The sequence below is a fragment of the Protopterus annectens genome, chromosome 12.part0, assembly GCF_019279795.1.
Source record: "Protopterus annectens isolate FY-2018-M chromosome 12.part0, PAN1.0, whole genome shotgun sequence".
Taxonomy (NCBI): Eukaryota; Metazoa; Chordata; order Ceratodontiformes; family Protopteridae; genus Protopterus; species Protopterus annectens.
This window is the reverse complement of record NC_056746.1, coordinates 1,377,328,556-1,377,349,483: the sequence shown is the minus strand read 5'-3', so window position 1 is coordinate 1,377,349,483 and position 20,928 is coordinate 1,377,328,556. Positions and strand designations below refer to the sequence as shown.

At 43.5% G+C, this 20,928-nt stretch overlaps 1 protein-coding gene across 1 annotated transcript in view; it reads left to right on the top strand.

Moving 5' to 3' along the window:
- The window catches only part of LOC122817219 (sodium-dependent lysophosphatidylcholine symporter 1-like), a 985,499-nt gene that overhangs the window by 289,347 nt on the left and 675,224 nt on the right, over positions 1 to 20,928 (top strand). Inside the window, exon 5 of the mRNA XM_044090437.1 lies at positions 6,252 to 6,330. Coding sequence (XP_043946372.1) covers positions 6,252 to 6,330 — 79 coding nt within the window. The remainder of the gene's footprint in view (positions 1 to 6,251; positions 6,331 to 20,928) is intronic.

Genomic DNA, 20,928 nt, shown 5'->3' with positions numbered 1-20,928 from the left:
TTTATTGGTTGTTATAGTGTGATGTCAGCTTATTCACATAGGGCAGTTACTATAAAGGTGTTTTAATTGTGATTGTAAAATGACTCTGAAGAAGCCAGTATTAACTGGTGAAAGCGCTTAGTCATTTTTTCAATAAAGTCAGTATATTTTTCCGCACTACCAGTGGTCGTCTTCAGTGGCTGTTTGTGCTTTCATTTTCGTGGTTTTTACCCTATTTTGGGTGTTTCTGTCTTGGTCATTGAAATAAGCACTAGGTATGAAGGTACTGATATATTCATTATTGTTATCAACACGCAAGTCATTGTATAATTTCTTATTTTCTGTTTCACGGGTAGTAAAGAAGTGAGGAGTGGTATGACAGCTCAGCACATCATAGTTGGTTTTAAAATTTCCACTAAGATGCGACACTATACATTACTTGCTATATTTAAAATATTTGTACTTTTCCCTTATGAGATGTTCAGTCAGTTCCAGTCTGTTAAGTGTATCCTTGTTCATATTCACACACCTTGAACGCAAAATGCACGTGCTAAAGGACTGTTCAACACTCTACCTTTAAAAATCATATGGAAATCCCTAAACTGTATTAAATCAATCACTTGTTTTCCATGCAGCACTGTCAAATCCCAGCCCCCATCCCTCTGCTTCCCTCTCACTGTCCCTCTGTGTTTCCTGTCTGCAACCCACCACAAATCATGACACATCCAAGGTTCCAGTCAGATGAATCACACAATTATAGTTTTATTCATTCAAAATAAAGAAAAAACAGCAAAAAAGTCCCCAAACGAAGAAAACACATTTAAAATAAAGGATGCAGATGAATAAAAAACAATTTTATTCATCTGCATCCTTTATTTTGAACATGTTTCCTTCGTTTGGGGACTTTTTTGCTGTTTTACTAAGTGACATTCGCCTTTGGGTGTTTGTTGTTGTCAAAATAAAGAAAAATAGAAAAGGCATGACAGGTGCACCATCCAACCAAGTAGAAGAACCTCTGTGAATGTCACAACTCCCTTTTATGCAAAAACACTGCAGGATACCACAATCAGTCTCACCCTTCCAAACAAACCAGGCAGTTGTACAAGTTGAGCACCCCCACAGCAATATTGCTGTTCTACATAAGCCCCGTTCTGTGAAACAACCAACCCTCAAAAAAATGAAATACAGAACAAATAAAGAACTTGCCATTTCTAAAGAAACCAAGCAGAGAAGCACCATCACTCTCCCCCAGAAAATGTAGACAGACCAAGGAAAGTCAAACCAATAGCTACAAAATAGTACAGCATGAAACAAAAGATCAGCTTTGGCATGATGCAGTGAACCACACTGATCAAACCCAGTGCCAGACTTTCTCCTGAACCAAAATGCAACCAGAATGGAAACAACCAGTGCAAAGAGGCAGAACCATAGTGTTGCCACAGAAGATGCATCAGTTTGTTACTGTACAAAAACAGTGTGGTTTGCAAACATTCTTTTACTTTGCCTGTTTAAAAGCAGATTATTGCCGTTCATCAGTACATTGTATTGACTAGTAGATAACATTTTGAATATTGGCTAAAACCTTGTCCACCCCAGTAGTGCCTTTTGTAGGCTGTGCCAACCTGATAAATCTGCCCCATAGTTAAACAGACTCCGAATAATCTAAAGGTGTTACTGCTCAATGTCAGGAGTCTAAGTAGGAAACTCTACTCACTGCATGCTGTCCTCATCTTGGAGAATATAAACATATATGCAGTTACTGAGACATGGTTTAAAGCCAGAGAGGACACCCCAGCAGTGCACATTTAGACCAGCTGCTCCACAGGTACATGTGATATTGTGAGGTATTGCCAGCTGTACCAGGAGAAGTGGGACGGTGCATGTGTGGCATATGCCAGCATGGCTGGCTGAAGTTTTGTAAATAATCTTATGTCATTTGACTGTCCTTTGCTTTCTATTTTATTATCCGTTATTAAATATTTTTATACCTTTTCATTGTGGCTGGTCTTTTAGAGAATACCTTTAACATCTTGAGAGTATTTGTTCTTATTTTAGTGACACTGTGGCCACTCCAATAAGCCTTACTGCTTTGGTCACAATCTACCATTTATATCAGTATTAATTTGACAGAGTATAATTGGTTACCCTTTTGTAAGAGCCTTGGAGTATCTCATTGGTGGCAGCAATCTACCTTATAGTCTGGAGAGAGGGGATACAGCTGGTGAATCTGTGCCAGCCCTTCTCAGATGTGTGCGTGTGTACGTGTGTCTGTGTGTGTGTGTGTGTGTGTGTGTGTGTGTGTGTGCGTGTGTGTGTGTGTGTCAGATGTTTGGAACTGGGACACAGTGCTCAAATTGAGTCTTATTTGGGATTTGGAGAAACAGAGTCCAGTCCCAGTGGAGTGTGTTCCCTGTGTGCTGTTGAGAGAAATTGTGCTTCTTGCAGAGAGCTGCATTTGAAATACTGTGTAAATCCATTCCTGTTTTAATGACTGCCTCTCACTGGTGTCAGTGGTGAGGATAATGGGAAAATCCGAAAAAAGAAGATGATGATTTATCATTTTGCTACCACCTTTTTAATTTGAAGCATATAAAATTAAGGTGCGAGTTAAGAAAAAAATGTGTGGTATCTGGAAGAGGAGTATAAACAGACCAAATTTCAAATGCCATATAAAGGATTTTATTGACACTTGTATGTTGTTTTTAGCTTGCTATACACTGTTGCTGTTTACAGGTTCAGTTGGTAAATGTGCATCCCTTTTTGTGTACAGTACTTAATTCAGACATTGGATAACCACTTGTCCATCAGTTTTGTATGCTGGTTTATTTCTAATTCCTTCAGTGTTTTTAGAGACCTCCGTATTCCACTATTGTATTGGCCGGAGTAGCAGCCTATGCATTTGCAATCCATGTTATTGACTGTAATTGTAATTTGTGTTATTAAGATAATTATGCATCCTTTCATATAAATGGGGATACTGATGGCTATCCCATTGAGTCCACAACAAAGAAAGACAGAGAAAAATGTTGTATGTTTGAAGTGAATAAATCAGCTTTCAGGAGGGGTGCAGATTTCTGTATCTTCCAAATGGAGGGAAGCTTCAGTGTTACTCACTCTGCTGCTAAGACTCCTGGTGATGATTAATTGCTTTCACATCTTTATATTTGCCATATATATTTATCTAATTTGGTTACTTCTGAATGTTGTAAAGTCTAAAAAGATATACTGCAAAAATAGTAAATATTTATAATTTGCACTCCCTTTGGTAAGAGGTGAAGTCCATCAAATCCATAGAAGCTTTGTGAAGCACACTCCCTACAGAGCTATCTGGCATTGAATTCCCCTTTCTGGTGTCATCTTTTTACCACTGATTAAAGGGCAATAATTTGTATTTATATGAGGTAAAGCCATTTCTTTGAGTAATGGGGGTAGGGGGTTGATCCGCTACTTGAGGACACATTAGAAAGCCTTACCATATCATTCTGCCTGTCCAACAGGGAAGTCCCGCTTAGATTGTTCATCCAAGCTTAATTGCCTGCCATGTCAAGTTTGTTCTGTAGTCTTTTTCACCTTGTTTGTGATGTTCCTAATTTTAGTTGTCAACAGCCAAATAGCAGTAGCAATTTCTGTACGACGATCACTTAATAATAATGAGCTTTTTTTCTTGATCATTGTCACCAGGAAGTAAATCTTTCCATGGTTACCAGGTTGTAGTAAAAGCCAGTAGGACACTTTACCCAAAGCAACATGGATTTAATGCAGAAAAGCCCCATGAGGTGAACTTGATAGAGCTGTTTGATTGGAGTAACCTGGGCAATAGACAAGAAAAAGGCAATAGATGTAACCTACTTGTCATGCAGCAAGGTGTTTTATGTGGGTGCCACATAAGAGCTTAATATAAACAGGTAGTAGGTGATTGCATGAGTGAAAAAGATCTACTGCACAAAAGGACAGAGAGAGAGTGACGGCAAATGCAGCTTACTCAGATGAAAGAACAGTAATGGGGGATAACACTATGGTACTCAACTCTGGAGCTATTCCTTGTCAATGTCTGTATGAAAGGCATGGCGAATGGTTTGTAGGAAAAAGATGCCATTTATTTACAAACCTGAAGCTTGTCCTGCCTTAAACTTAATTCTCCAAATTTACACCTCAGCTGGTCCCTCTGGTCCAAAGACAATTTCTGACCTTATACAAATCTGACAAAACTGCCAGACAATGCCTATACTCCTACTCTGTGACCAAACTTTGGAACTTTTTACCATTAGATATGAAAACTACCTGTAATCTCAAGAATTTTAAGTCTAAACTAAAAGATTTCCTTTATAGGTCTCATATATGTCATTCCAAATCAAGCGTATACCCCTTTACTCTATCCTAGCTGTCTACTCCCCTGCCTATTTACTCCCTACCTGCCCCACTTTTCCTCTGCCCTTACCTGATGAACAGCAACCTCCTGTGCCTTTTCACCCTCCCTCTCCCTTCCTAGAGCCTTTATCCTTCCCCAAGTAACCATCAACCCCTGTGCTGCTGAGCCACTCTGTCTTGCTTTATTGAATCTGTATCTTAACTTCTGTACTCCCCTCCATTCTGTCATCCTTTACCTCCCGTATCTTTGTCCGTTTTCACAATCCCTCTTCATTTGTCTTCGTACACCTACATCTAAAATCTCTTGTAGATTGCGGCATAGTGGGGATAAGGGAATATTCCCTTTTCCCACTGTAGTGTGATCTCAGAATTAGAATATTTAAGTAGCAGGGGTGTGGGGGGACACAGCTCCCCACATGGGGAGAGCAGGGGGGCTTGCCCCCTGCATAAATGTGTTTACTGTTGTTTTTTTTTTTTTGTTTTTTGGGGGGTTTTGTTGATGAGGTTTTTCACAAAAGTGCATTTTCGGATATATGCACTTTCAGAAAAACGAGGTCGCGAAATTATGTTTTGAAGAAACGCAATTTCATTGATTCAACATAAACCTCTTCTGCATGCTGAATCAGTCTTCCTGTGTGTAATATGTGTTTGCAAATAATGGTTTAATCTCTCTGTAAAACACTGTGTATGCTTTTGCTCAGACTTGTCATGTAAAATTGTATGTATATATCTTTTTGACTCTTTTTAAAACATGTATGCTTTTGCCCAGACATAATTGTTGTGTAAAATGTATGTATGTATGTGTCTGTTTTATTTATATATATATATATATATATATGTCTTTTTTGATTCTTCTGTGTTTTAATTTCCCTTCTTTGTTTTAATCTTGTGATCCATTATGTAATACATTTACTTTTTCTGTTACATTGTATTGGAGCTTTTCTCCCTGGGCCTCCGCTAAAAATGTTTTTTTTTTGTTAATCAGACTTTCCCGGTAACCAAATGTCAAATAAGTAAATAATAAATTTTGTCGCTGGCACAGAGCTATGCTATTGAGGAATAGAGTAAAGATGTTTATTAGCAGGATCTGCAGATTTTCCAGTAGGTAATATGATGGGCAATAGGTTGGTCCTGTAACCATTTTTGCTGTCAAATTATGTAATTCTGTGGCTCTGTTTAATTAAAGTAGAGGTAGATCCGCTATGGTTTAAATCTGCTTGTTGCCAGTTTAAGAGTTCTGCTGACTTTTCCATGTTTGTAAGCAGTCTTGGCACCTATAGAGCAGTAAAGTGTGAAAAAGTGTTTAAAGAAGAAATGCGGAAGTTTTTGTTTGTAGAGATGCAACACGTGTAGAATGGAAATGTGAAAAGTTATGCTAAAAAGTCAGAATAGGACTTGTATGTTTTAATTTGTGGTCAGCTGTGAAGTGTGAAAATGTAAAAAAAAATATGTTGCTGGGAAAGTAGGCAGATATATAGACACATTCATAAGCATTTAAACTTAGTCAAGCTGAACTGGCCCTTTCTGGTTAGTTTAATTTGAATGTTTATTGTCAGGGAAAGGAAGGTGCTGTGGACTGCTTGAAATGATAATCTGCTTCGATATTACTGTGCCATTTGTGATACTTTGTGCATTTTCCTCTGCTGATTTGTGCTGTTCACAGCACTACGTAGGTTTTCAGTTTCTAGTAGCGTAATGTAAGTGTAAGTTCAGCGCACTGTTTACAACGTTAGCAGAACAGTGTGGATTCTGTGCAATGTTGGCAGCACCTTAAATTTTATGTGTCATTAAGTTATTGCTGTCTAGTTGTAAGGTGCTAGTCTGTGCTCTGTCAAGTTCGAGAACAAATACTGTACATTGAATTTGTGCTTCATACAATTTTTGTTGTTTTATCTTTTTAACAGTGTTATCATGTGCCTTTGACATCATTAACCATGTTTTTGGGAGGAAGCCAGAGTGACCGGGACTCTGCAACAGCGTACAGTAAGTTTACATTTAGAAATATAACATCAATCACACAGTTCTTGCTTGTACAGTAATAGCAGGTGCTTCAAACTCACTTTAAGTAATCAGGACGTTGGTGTATCAGGTATGCTACTGTGCTGCCTGTTTATTAGTTCATAACATAAATGGAAAAAATGTTCACGTAAGAAAGCTGGTTTTGCACACATCCCAAACTGACCTTATTATGATGAACACTCCTCATTTTGAGTCTTAAAAATTGCATGTCCCTCACTGTTCCACATTCATACATTCATTCCTGATATGTTTTTAGTGAATATCCTAGGTAAATAGTGAATCATACTAATTCATCAAAAGAACTTTTTAGTAGGTAAAACTAGCACATTTTAGCTGTGCTGTGAGCTTCCTGGATGAATGTTGCTCATTTGTTCTACATTATGGGAGGAAGTAGTCCACATTTTGGAGATGGAAAGCTGAGAGCTATGTAACTGTGCGATAGAAAATACTGACATCAGTTTCAAGAGTTCACCTTATAATAACTTAATCATTGGTACCTTGGTGTAGCTTTTACAACTTAATTGGATTGGTGCTAGGAATACATTTTAATAAAATTAATCCCAGAACTTTTTTTTGCTATTTTGTTTTATTTATTTAGTAGTTGTTGGACAGGCTAATGAGTAATTGTCCTGATCAGCTTTATTTAGCTTTTTTGTTTTTTTTTAATCAAATTCCATCAAAACACTCAGAAAGATTCTTCAGCTGGTATGTGTGTCCTACATTTGAATACTTTAAATAGCATAAGTATGCTGATATTTATGCCTGTAGCTATGCATCTTTCAGCACTATATGGAACACAGCTTTAATGTGTTTATTTTTATGTACCTGGCACTGCTCAGACTTGAGTTATACTTTCCAGATTAATTCTGATAAAGGAAACTACAGAGTATTTGGAAAAATTAAGATCCGATGTTATCCATTTTCTTCTGATTCAGCTCAGATACAGTCCCTGCACCTTTACATCTTTGGATCCATGGCTGTGACGACTTCTTTACCCATACTTCCCTCTAGTTCCTCAGAATACCTCAGAAGTTGTTTGCTGCCTGAACAGAACAGTCACAAAGGCTCTGACCTCCATTTTTAGGATAATTCTTTCTAAAATATTATTCTTATAGCCTTAGCTTTCCTACCCATTGGCTTTTTGCCAGCTTTAGTCACCATTTAATTTTAAATATTTAGATGTGTAGCTTTAGATAATTGTTAGCAGTCTTTAGTTTTTAGAATTAAGTTTTACTATTAGGGTCAGTTATAGAGCATCGTGTTTCTTTAGTATTTAACATTTAGAGCTTAGTGTGCTGGGTGAACTTCTACTTATAGTTAGTCATCTTCAGCTGCTGTTCTGTATGACTGATAAAAGTTTTAAAAAATGCAGATGTTGCCTTCCACTTCAGTCTCTCTCAACTCCTACATTGTCAGATCAGGATGAGAGTCAGAGCTGAAGCACTGGGGGCTGTTGCCCAAAAGGACTGTTCAACTCTGAAACTTTCAGATCTCTCATTTCCCCTCAGAGCCGCAGCTCTCGCCAGTTTAGCTCCAGTGTCAGAGTCTGAGTCATGGTGGATTGAGGCCTCTGGAGCTCTCTGTGTTCCTCCTATTAGAGAGATCTCTTTGACTCCAGTTTCTTCATGTTTCGAGGCTTTCCAGTGTGTTCTCTCCAAGTAAAGAAAGGAGGTGCCTTTATCTTATTTGGATCCATGCCGAACTCCTATGCATACTGCTTTGGACTCCACTCCTTCAAGTCACAAGGACAGTCAGTTGCCAAAAGGCTCAGGAAAGTTCTTTCACTGAGTTCCATTCGGACCCATCCCCAGAGGTTCCCCGGTGTCAGGTTCATAGGAAGCAGAATTGCAAACGGAAGCACTTAGATTTATTACTGGAATCTGTCATAGAAGACGTGGATTTGGATGAGGGGGAGGGTTCCCTTAGATCCCTAGAGATCTCCTTTGGTGAAATCCAAGATGAAGCAGAAGAGGGAAGGGTTCACTGATATACCTTTCCCAGAAGAATCTGTGTTCTTGGAGGCTTTTGTAGCAAGCTCTTCTACTGCCTGGGTGGTTCCAGCCCCTGAAGCCCTCATTAATTTGATGGCTCAGATGGCCTGGAAGGAGTCTGATACATCAAAGCCAGTTCCCATGAAACTAGATAAGATTTTGGCAGCACCAAATGAGAGTGTTCTCTGGATTCATAGGTTCATAGGTAGGTACTAGGCTATCTGCCCTGGGGCCTATACAAGCCCAGCCAAAAAGGTACCCTGGCTTTTGCCACCCAAGAAAATTATTTTCCTGTGCCACTGTCGAGCAGAGCCACAGAGGTGATCCCCAGGGTGAATTTCCTATTTCCCATCCAGTCATGAAGATTTTTCTTGAAAAGTGCTAATGAGGAGCTTTGTTTGATATAGATAGGTAGTTTATTCCAGAGTATGGGAAGTCTCTGGGACAAGAATCTATCCCTCCGGCATGTTCTGTTTATTGTGGTGACAAGGTTTAGGTCCCTAGAGTGTGTAGCTCAGAGGGATTGGGATTTCTTTAAGTGGAGCATGTCCAACAGCTGTGGGTTTGACATAGCTTTGTATGTAAGGCAGAGATCACCTCTGAGTAGGCGATATGTGACGCAGTAAAGCTGGAGTTTTTTGAGATGGTCTGCGTAGGGCATCTGTTTGAGGCCGGTAATCCTCTTTGTGAGGTATTTCTGCGGCCTTTCCAGTTGTTGTAGATGTCTTGTGAGGTACATTCCAAAAGGGGCGTTGTACTCTATAATGGGTCTAATGAGTGATGAGTAGAGAGGAACAATGACCTCTTTTTTTCTGGATGAGAAACCTTTTGTGATGAGGTGTGCCACGTAGAAGGATTTCCTGACTACTGTGGCGATGTGATTATCAAAGGAGAGACTACTGTCCACCTGTGTCCCAAGGTCTCTTATCACACTTTCTGTGTTAAGTATACTACCGCCTATGTTGTAGTTCATGGGTACAGAGTTTTTACCAAAGGGGATGACAATGCACTTTTTGGCATTGAGCTTGAGGCCATGGCTTTGACACCAGGCATCTGTCTCAGTGAGGCCCTCTTGTAGATGCTATGGTAATAGCGGCAGCCACAAAGAAAGAGTTCGAAGTGAGTATGTGTGTCTACCCCCAATAGGGAATCTAGGGCTTTCGACAGACTTGGCAAGTGGATTTTACTTTCAGGGAGCTGAACTATCTTGCCCATATTGCACGTTTCCAGAAAAGAAAACTGACCAAGGAGATTAGCAGTTCTATTTCAAGTAATTTGCCAGCACATCTGTAGAAGAATATGGACTCACATCTGTCTTAAGTTACCTTTCTGATGTCCTCCATGCATCTGCTTTCTAGTGCAGCTGATGGAACAGCTAGAGCAGCAGGTGCCGACATAGCTGTATGTCACCATGCCTATATGGACTTGTGTGATTTTGCGGAAAAGGCTTAAAATAGCCTTCCTTAACACCCCCTTTGATGGTTGCACTTTGTTTGGATCTAAAGTTAAGGAGACAGTCACCAGAAACGAGTAAGATGATAAGACCCTATTTGCCGTGGGAGTCCACTTCTGTACTCCTCAGTGGACCTTCCGCAGGAATCAATGAGGAGGAAAGAAAATGTGGTTCAGAAAATCACAGGGTTTTAACCCAGATGCTTCCTTGGACAAACCCTGCCATGGCAGAATAGGGGGTAACTGTAATGGACATTGTCCTAGGGGCAGAGGCGGTCCACAAAACCAAGGATATCACAGTCCCTTCTCTGAGAAGTCCTTTCAGCTGTCCTGAAGAGTTGCCCGATTGCTGCACTCTGGAGGCAAATGGGGGCACTTATCCCTACACTTTCAAGACTAGCTGGCCATCACTTTTCACATCTCATCTTTGGGTGTTAAGAATAATAACCAGACGATACACCATTCCTTTTATCTCCCCTCCTCAAATAAAAACAAGGATTCCCTTGGTGCTGCCAAAAAAAAATGTAATCCGCAACAGCAGAAGTCAGAAAGCTGTTGGAAAAATGAGCCATCTAACAGGTGCCACCAGACCAGATAGGATTCAGTGTCTACTCCAAGTTCTTTTTAGTTCCAAAGAAGAGAGAGGACCTAAGGTCCATTCCGGGCCTAAGTCATCTAAATCAATTTATGAAGCAGATAAAATTCCAAATGGTCCCAATTCAGTCCATTTTACTTATAATCAAGAAGGACAGTTGCATGTGCTCAATAAATCTCCATGATGCCTACCGTCATGTAAAGATAAACAGATTACTTTAATATACTTTTCAGGCTGAGAGCCAGTCACTTTCAATTCAGACCTCTACTCTTTGGAATTACAGCTCCCCGGATGTTTACCAGATTCATGGCAGTAGTCACAACCTATCTCAGACTGCAGGAGTTCCAGATGTTTCCATACATAAATGAGTGGCTCCTAACCACTCCAACCAAGGATCTATTAATCCAGCAGAGGGACCTTTTACTTAATTACTTCACAACTTGGGGGGGGTCACTGTAAACCTGACAAAGAGGAAACTGAGTCCAACTCAGTCCACAGAATTCATGGGGTGCCACCTGGACACAACATCTCAAATAACTACCTTACCACAGCCCAAGATTCTTTCTATTTGACAAGTACAAACCAAGTATTGTCTTATTCATCACCTCTAAACTAATTCTGGAAATTCTAGGGCATATGGCTTCTGCAAACCTTGCCCCCACTTTGAAATGTCACATGAGAGTTCTTCAGTGGATGCTTTCAGCTCCTCAGCACCCCAATCAGACTTAACACCTGTGTGCAGAACTCATCAGATGGTGGATCACATCCACTCAGCTGTTAGAAGGATGTACATTCTATCTTTCACCTCCAATAGCTATGGTTACCACAGACACTTCCCTTTTAGAGAAGGGGGGCATTATGAAAAGAAGACTGTTCATTGTACTTGGACAACATTAGAGTCCAACCTTCACATCAACGTTCTAGAAATGCGAACAGTCCTGTTTGAATTGCAAGCTTTTTAAGACTCTCTGCTAGTGGGTGTGATTCCATTTCAGATGGATAACATGTCTGTAGCCTCATATATCAACGAGCTGGGAGGAACCAGCTCTTATCCTTTATGTTGAGAAGGGAATTTCCAGTGTATTAGCAGACAAATTAAGCAGGTGCACTCTTCTGCCTCACAAGTGGCCCCTCAGTCAGACAGTGGTGAATGAAATCTTTTGCCACTGGTGCCAACCTTGCTGTGACCTGCTTGCTTCCTACCTAAACAACCAGAAGGTAATCCTCATCGTCCCATACTGACCTCGACAAGTGTGGTTCCCATATCTTTGTTCTCACCTCCTATGTCCTCCCGAGATTCTGGCTTACAGTCCAAATCTTCTATCCAATCCATGTGGGCATCTTCTCCCGGAACTAGAAACCTTGAAGTTAACTACTTGGTTCCTGTACTTTTTAATTATGGCCAGGTTTTATGACAATGTGTTACATATCTTTACACCTTCACACAAGTATAGCACCAGGAAAGTATATTGAAGTAAATGGAAAAGGTTTTCCTTTGGGGCTTCAGGAAATGGTTTACACCGTTTTTCTGTACCCCTTCATTCCATGTTAGAGTTTTTGTCAGAATTGTTTCAAACATGTTCTAGCTTTTCTGCTATCAAATTACAGCTCACAGCCATTTCTAATTTTCACATAAGGCACAATGAAATCCCAATAGCCTCTTTAAAGGTCTCTAAGGCTTTTCTTAGAGGTACTTTCCTTTTTGACCCCCTATAAGAGACCCATTTCCTCTATGGGATGTTACAGTGATGCTTCAAGTTCTTACACAACCCTCCTTTGAACCAGCTGCTTCTGTAGACATGAAGTTTTTGACATGAAAGACAATCTTTTTGGTAGCAGTTACTTCTGCAAAGACGATTTCAGAGTTGCAGGCCCTTTTGTGCAAACCGCCACATCTGTTTTTTCCTAAAGACAGGGTTTTTCCAAAACCAAATCCCTCCTTTATTCTGAAGGTAGCATCTGAATCCAGTATAAACCAGTCCAGCAATATCCAGTATAAACCAGTCCGTCAGTCTACCAGTTTTCATTTCAAAGTTTTCAAATAAGGGAGAATATACATTGCATTTGCTTGATTTTCACAGACAACATAAGTTCTATCTACATATAACATGTTTCCAAGGTCACTCTTTCAAGATGGCTGTCAAATTGTATTATATTTGTTTATGACAAATTGGTGTTATCATTAATCAATAAAATGACACCTCAGTTTTTACAAGAATTGTAGCAACTTCCAGTTTTCCAACATAGCTTTCAGATAAATGAGGCTTGTTCTGCTGCCACCTCGTCTAATGTCCATAACTTTTTGTTTCACAATAAGTTGAAATGTACTCTCCAGATGTGGTACCGCTTTTGGCTCTGCTGTTCTCAGGAATATCCATCATTGATCCCACCCAGGCAGATTGTTAGCTAGGGAATCTGTCCCTACAGTTGAATCAGACAAAAATGGACATTTGATATGAAAGTTATGTACTCACCCTGTTGTCCTATATTCATCTGGTTCAACATCCCACCCTTCTCCCCCCCCCCTCCGAATTGACACCTCTTGTACCTCATAGAATGGTCGGTATGCTACAGGAGTCTTGCTAATGTTAAGCCTCAACAGGTTGGTTCCTTTTCTTTTCATGGGAACTTCCTTTTTTGTATTGAACATACTCTTTAATTGTCTCTCAGTGTAGGAAATACTTATCTTATGTTAAGCAAACTTGATCTGAGATATTCTGAGGAAAGAGAGGGGATTATGGATTGGGGAGAAGTCAGAGCCCTGGACCCAAAAGTTTAAAGGTGCTGAGACCAGATCTGAGTCCAAGCAGTTGAACCAGATGAAAATAGGACAACATGGATCTATCGTTATGGTGAGCTCATAACTTTTGTTTAGTTGCAGCCCATCCTCAAAGCAAATTACATTGCTGGTATGATGTGCTTGAATTTTCTTTGAGCAGAATTATTTGACATTGCAAGGGGGTGCTGTCCTTCAGCTGAAAAGATGTTGATGCTCTCATCAGTAGAATAGCAAACTAGTTTATGTGGTCTGTCCATTGTTGCTGTTTTATTAACAGTGCATCAAGCAGAAGTTCAGTTTCTTCATTGGTTAATAGGATTATAGGAGATTACCAGCCTAATGGCTTATGAGCCCTTACAAGCCTAGCCAGTTTAACCCGATTTTACCTAATATGTGGCTCCCAGGGGAAAGAAGATGGCATAGGTTTGTGCATACGCCTTCATCTCTTTCACCTGCATTGATGTTCTCCCTGGATCTAATTAGTCCACAGCTGCATTCTAATATCTTGCAGGAAAAAAGACCATTGAGGGCTTCCTCGATAGCCTCATCATTGAGATTTGCCCATTCTTTGAGGAGCATTACTGAAACCGATGTTGATAGAATGATGCTTGGATTTCTTCGACAGCAGATTCAGTTGGGTTCATCCTGGTGTCATTTCTTCAGATTGACCCAAGAAAAAGTCAATTGACCCTTCTTCTCAGGAAACCGACATTGATCCAGTCCTCGGATTCGCAGCCCATGGATCTGAACATTTCATTGCAGGTAGACCTTTCTTTTTCAACTTTGACCTTACTCCACTCTCTTTCGACTCCAGCCTTGTTAGATCATGAAGAGAATTGGAGCCAAAGTGTCAGAGTTGGAGGCTTTGGAGGGCAGATTGATTTCAAACTTTTGGATCTATATTTGCCTCTCTGAGCATCGGATCCAGGACAGGTCAGCGTTGGTGGAGTTCTCTTGGCCCTGGCTCTTGGCGAATCCTCTTTGATCGCGATTTCTAGCTTGGCATTGGCATTAAAAACCACTGAGAGGGTTTTCATTACCAGTGAAGGGATGCCTCCTTCATGCTCATATCCATCCCAACCTCTTTCTTTTTCTGCATCGACCTCTGGACCTCCACATCAACAGGGACAGTCAGTTTGCAAAAGTCTCAGAGAAGTGCTTGCTTTGAGCTCCCAGTCTGATTTGGATCCATCGCCTGAGATTCCCCAACCTCAGAACCATAAGAAGCAGACGTGAAAGAAAACATAGATTCATCATCCAGATGTTTCATGGAAGACACTGATTTGGATGAAGGGGAGGGTTTCCCCATTGGAGACGTCACTTTTGGCAAAATCCTGCAGTTGAAGCAGAAGGGGGGTTTGTCCAGTGAAGCACCTTCCCCAGAAGAATCCATATTCCTGGAGGCTTTTTGGAGCTGGGTCTTCTATCACCTGGGTGATCCCGCCTCCTGATGCCCTCATTGATTTGGTGGCTTAGCTTGGAAGGACCCTGACACAGCAGAGCAGAAGCCAAAAAAATCTTAGCAGCTCCTACTGATAGGAAACATTGGAGTGAAGGATCCTCCAGTAGATGCTATGGTCATAGCGGTAGCCACTAAGATGAAACACTCTGAAGAGTATGTGTCTGTTCATTTATAATAGGGAATCTAGTGTGATGGACAGATTTGGAAAGCAGACTTGTGCTTCACTGACTTTTTCCCTTAGAGCACTGAACTACCTGGCTCATGTCACACACTTCCAGAGGGAATTGCTCAAAGAGCTTATCAGTTCAGTCTTGGGTAATTTGCCAGCAAATATGTAGAAAAATGTGGAATCCCAGCTGTCTACTCACAAGTTCTATTTCCAGTGTCTCCATGCATCGGCTGTCACATGCAGCTAATGGAGTGGCCAGAGCAGCAGGCGCCGGCATAGCCATTCGCTGTCACTCCCGGATGTGATTGTGTGATTTTGCATACTGCTTCATGATGGCCTTCCTTACCTCCCCTTTTGATGGTTCAACTCTCTTAGTTTCATAAAGTGTGCTAGGCTAATGGCCCTGGAGCCTTTACAAACTTAGCCCATAGGATTACCCTGACATTGTGTCACCTGACCTTAGTTCCCAGTCCCTCTGTCAAGTACAGCCACTGGAGTGATCCCTGGGTAAATTTTCTATTTCTCATCCACTCATCAAGGTTTCTCTTGAAGAGGGCCAGTGAGGTGCTCTGCTTGACATGTTTGGGAAGTCTATTCCATAGCAAGGGCAGTCTCTGGGATATGAACCTGTCCCTCCAGCATGTTCTGTTGATTGCGGTAACGAGGTTGAGGTCACTGGAGCATGTGGTGCGGAGGGATCTCGATTTCTTTAGATGTAGCATTTCTAACAAAGCTTTCCTGTGGAAAGTTGAATACAACATTGACAACAAACCTCTAAGAGTTGACTAGATAAGTTTCCATAGCACAGCTAGGCACCCCCACCCAAAAAATTAATTTCTTTTCATTTCATTTCTCACAAATGCGCACTAGTCAGCCTTTAAAATAATAAGAAAAGGACAAAGTTACTTCCCCCCAACAAAAAAGTGTAAATATTCAGATTTACTCTAACAAATGCACATTAAGGGTGCAATTTAAACTGACCAAGTGAAAAGGAAAAGTTACACTTATCCACAGCACAGCCCGCCAACCTTCCCCTCCAAAAAGGGATAAGAATATTCCAGTTTATTAACACAAATATTCACTTGCCAGCTGAGCAAGAGAAAGGGCAAGTTGCTTTAATCCTCAGCCCAGCGTGCAAACCCCCAATATCACCAAAACAAAAAGGGGGCAGAAGAGTACAATAAAAAAGGAATATAAATATCCAGTTTCAGAATATGTAAACAAATGTGCACATAAACACACACACACACACACACACACACACGCCAAACTTTAAAACATTTAAACAAATGCAAACACAGAAACACACACACACTAGTCTAGCCACTTTCATCCGTCCCCGTCCAAAAATAAGAAAGAAAATCTGATTAAACTCACATTCAAAAAATGCTTACCTTCAGTCTGGCAGTCCACAATGCCTTGGCTAATTCACTTGCTGTGAATAATCCAGTTTGCCAGGTTCAGTTACTAAAACTCTCTACTGCATTGTATTGCTGTTAATTTTAAAAATAACCACAGTCCTCTCTGGTCTTTTCTTTAGTTTGTTCTAAGTTCCTCCAATCCTGTACCACATTTTCTGTAATAGACACATGGATGCATGCATGCATAAGAAAGAAACAAAGTGTTTCCTTCACAGCTGGATCATGGTCGAATGGGACCCTAGACTGGGTAATGGATGGGGGCATACACACACACACACACACACACACACACACACATATCCACGCGCGCGCACAAACACACACACACACACACACACACACACACACACACACATATCCATGCTACACACACACACACACACACACACACACACACACACACACACACACACACATATCCATGCACGCGCGCACACACACACACACACACACACATATCCATGCGCACACACACACACACACACACACACACACACACACACACCATCCCCCCGCAGCCATTCTAGTATTCCATTGGCTATTTATCCCATTTACCATAAAAGCTGTTTAAACCTGTCAGTTTACAGACTATTTTCTTCTTTACTTCTACACTGATTACAGATATTTGGATTTAATTTAAAACTTTTATTTCAAATTTTATAGCATAAACACTGATAGACATTTGCTAAACAAAACAATACAGTTTCACAATGAAAACAGGCATAGCAATAACAGTAACCTTCTTTGGCCTTGAAATTTACATTCATTGAAACCCACATTCAAAGAATGCATCTGTCCAGTGACAGATAAAGTTTACCTTTGGGCTGTTTTCAAAGAGTCTCTTTCACTTCCACGAAAACACAAGTACTCAAACACCTTTTCATTGATCCCAATATAGTTAACAGTTGATCTGAAGTAGGATATTCATTTGTCTGCAACCTGTGGGTTATGGATCCGATATCGGATCCGAACCGGCATAGTTTCCAGCTATGGATCCAAGCTCTCAGCTCCTCCCCTCACCCATAATGCCCTGCTCTACCCTCATGACCTCAGATCTTGTTTGCCGCGCTGGTAACTGGATGTGGTTTCTATAGCTCTCAGCTAAGTGGTATTTTCTTGTACTAAATTAGAATATTTTTGCTTTCTTTAAACTTTTTTGTGTGAAAGTTGTAGGTTTCCTATTTTTATTGACTGTTTTTAGTTTAATTTTATTTACAGTAGTATATTTTATTCCCTTCCCTCGCTGGTAGAGTGTGTGTGAGGCCTGTGTGCTTTTTATAGTTTATTGTTTTAAGTTACTTCTGTAACTTTTGGTTAAATTTTGACTATGGCTGACCAGCCTAAGTCATTTTTCTCTAAATGCTCCGAGTGTGGCCATAAGCTCTCACCGGCTGATGGCCACACTCGGTGTGTTAAGTGTCTTGGGGTTGAACACCTCACATCTGGCTGTTCCATTTGTGCAGGGTTCAACCCCAGGGCACTGAGGGAGCGGAGGTCCAAGCTGGTCTTGGCGGGTCTCTTACCGCCGGACTCGGCTCCGACCCCCGCTCCTTCGGGGACTCCTGCGGCTGCAGCTGTTCCCCCGGTAGCACCCCCTCCTGCTCCTGGGACTCAAACTCCCGCTTCAGGACAGGAGAGGGATGCATCTAAAAGGACCGGAGGGAGAAGCACCAAGCGGCGGGCCGAGACCTCTGTTTCGGCCCCGCCAGCCAAGCGGCTTCTCCCGGCTTCCTGTTGGAGCGGTCTCCTCCTTCTCGGCTCCGGTCACCTGTGTGCTTCTCACCGGGTCCTGAGGAGGAGGAGACCCGATCTCAGCGAGGCTATCGAGGAGGCATTCCAGGCCTACCTCGGTAGCCTCGTCGAGATCTACCCATAGCCTTTCGATGCTGATCTGGACCGGATGATGCGAAGGTTCATCCAGGCCCAGATGCAGATGGGAGTGCTCTTGCCTCCCCTCCGGGGAGCTCAACACCCTTTTCAAGCCTATTGCTCCTTCTCCGACCCGCTTCCGGGTTCGGAGCAGCTGAGCCGAGCAGCCGGGCGGGGAGGTCGGAGCCGATAGTACTGGGTACCGGATCCGACCATGCCCTCAGTGCGTCGGACCCGATCTCGGAGCCTGGATCCGAGCCGGATCCGGGGATCAGTGCTCCTTCGGCGCCCGTCTGTGTCGGAGCGCACTGTCGCCGGATCCGAGTGCTTGGCGCCGGCTCCGATCCACTCTTCGGATCCGAGGGGGAGCCGATTGTCGGATCCTTTGGTCGAGGTCGGCTCCCCTTCGGCTTTTGATGTAGTGGAGAGGGCTCTGTTGAGGGTTTCCGGACCCCCGGCACTTGCTTCGGCTCCGTCCCGCGCTCCCTCTGCACTGGGCCAGGCTTCCACCATCCGGCCCTGGGACAGCCCGTTTCTGTGCCCCAAGTTGCTCCTATGGAGCAAATTGCTGCTTGCGAGGACTCCTCTGACAGCCCCCCAGAGGAGGCTCCTCGCAAGCATACGTGCAAAAGGAGGCACATTGACTCCCCTGAGTCTCTCACTGAAGACACGGACTTGGAGGAAGGGGAAGGCTCCCCACGGTCACCCCCCGAGGATGTCTCCTTCGGAGACATCATGGAAATGCTCCGTATCAGGGGGGGGTGGTCTGCCCCAAGTCTTCCTCGGACGAGTCCGTGTTCTTGGAGGCATTCGAACGGGCCCGTCTACCTCTTGGGTGTCCCCCCCTGCCGACCCCCTGGTGGACCTTATTACCACCAGGGCGTGGAAGGAACCGGACACCGTGGAGCCAATTCCCAAAAGACCTGACAAAATCCTTAGCCCGCCTTCTGACAGGACCCATTGGAGTAAGGGGCCTCCTGTAGATGCCATGTTGATGGCGGCGGCCACAAAGAGGGACTGGCTCAGGAGAGTCCCTCAGTCCACCCACCGAGCAAGGAGTCTCGGATGATGGACCGCTTGGGGAAGCGGATGTTCAGTTCGGCGACCTTTTCGGTAAGGGCGCTGAACTATTTGGCACACGTTATTCGGATGCAGCGAGACCTTATTAAGGAGTACGCTGCATCCCCCCCTGAGTCCATTTCGGAGGAGGACAGGGCTCTGCACTCCACCAAAATGGCCACTCTTAGGTCAGTCACAAATACTTCTATGCGGCTACTCTCCCATGCTACGGAGGGCGCCGCTAGAGCTGCGGGACAGGACTGGTCACTAGACGCCAGGCCTGGCTCCGCCACTCGATTTTTCTGAGCCCTTCAAGGCGTCGTTGCGAACGCCCCTTTGATGGTTCTGCTCTGTTTGGCAAGACCGTTCGCGAGACGTTGACCCAGAGCGAGAAGGACGGCAAGACGCTGTCTGCCGTCGGAATCCGCTTCTCTGCACCCCAGAGGCCCTATTCTAGGAACCAAAAGGGTCAGAAGAAGATGTGGTTCCGAAGTCGCAGCAGTCCCAGCCTGCTCCGGACAACCAGTCCTTCCGTGGCAGAGGAGGACAGGGAGGACGCCGCCCTAGAGGCAGAGGGGCTCCCAGAAACTTCGGGTCCAGGGAACCTTTCTCTGAACGGCCCGCGCAGCTGCCCTGAGGTGCTGGCCGGCTGCTCTACTCTGGAGGCAGTCGGGGACGTTCCGGGGCACCTAGCGGCATGGGAGTCCATAACATCGGACCGCTGGGTTCTCCAAATCATATCCAGGGGATATCGCATTCCTTTCCTTCACCTTCCAAAGATGAAGTCCCTCCCAGACGTACCACCCGGTCAAAGGGAGGCCGCTTTAGCAGAAATTGGCCATCTGCTAGAGAAAAGAGCCATCCAGCCCGTTCCCCCAGACCAGATCGGATCAGGGTTCTACTCCAGGTTCTTTTAGTGCCAAAAAAGACGGGGGAACTAAGACCAATCCTAGACCTCTCTCTCCTGAATCTGGCAGTCCCCAAAGAAAAATTCCGAATGGTCACTCTACAATCTATTCTCCCCCTTCTGGGAGAATGCCACTGGATGTGCTCGATAGATCTCAAGGACGCGTACTACCACATCCTAATGGACAGACGCTCCAGGAGGTTTCTCCGCTTCCGGCTGGGAGCCAGTCACTACCAGTTCCGGGTCCTTCCCTTTGGTCTCACCACAGCCCCCAGGGTGTTTACCAAAGTACTAGCAGTGGTAGCGGCCCACCTGAGGCTTCAGGGGGTGCAGGTCTTTCCCTACCTGGATGACTGGCTCCTTACCGCCCCAACAAGGCATCTACTTCTCTCGGCGCGAGACTCCTTTCTCCATCTTGCTCCATTTCTGGGCATCACAATAAATACAAAAAAGTCCAACCTGGCACCCACTCAGCTTTTAGATTTCATAGGGGCCAGACTAGACACAAGGAGTTCTGAGCCTTCCTCACTGCGGACAGAGTTCTAAATCTGCAGCTCCAGGTGCGGGCCATTCTCCATTCATGTTCTGTTCCAGCGGAGTTGGTCCTGAGGGCTCTAGGGTCCATGGCTCGTCGATAGCACTTCTTCCTCTTGCCAGGCTCAATATGCATTCTACAGTGGACGCTCTTAGTGCAGTGGTCATACCTTGCTCTCCCCATGTATCATCCCATAGCGATCAGCAAGGCTTGCAAGCGGTCCCTCTTGTGGTGGCTCCACTCCCCGGATCTCCACAGGGTCGCCCATTTTGTGCTTCTCCCCTCTCGCCACGGTGACCACGGACGCCTCCTGCCTCGGGTGG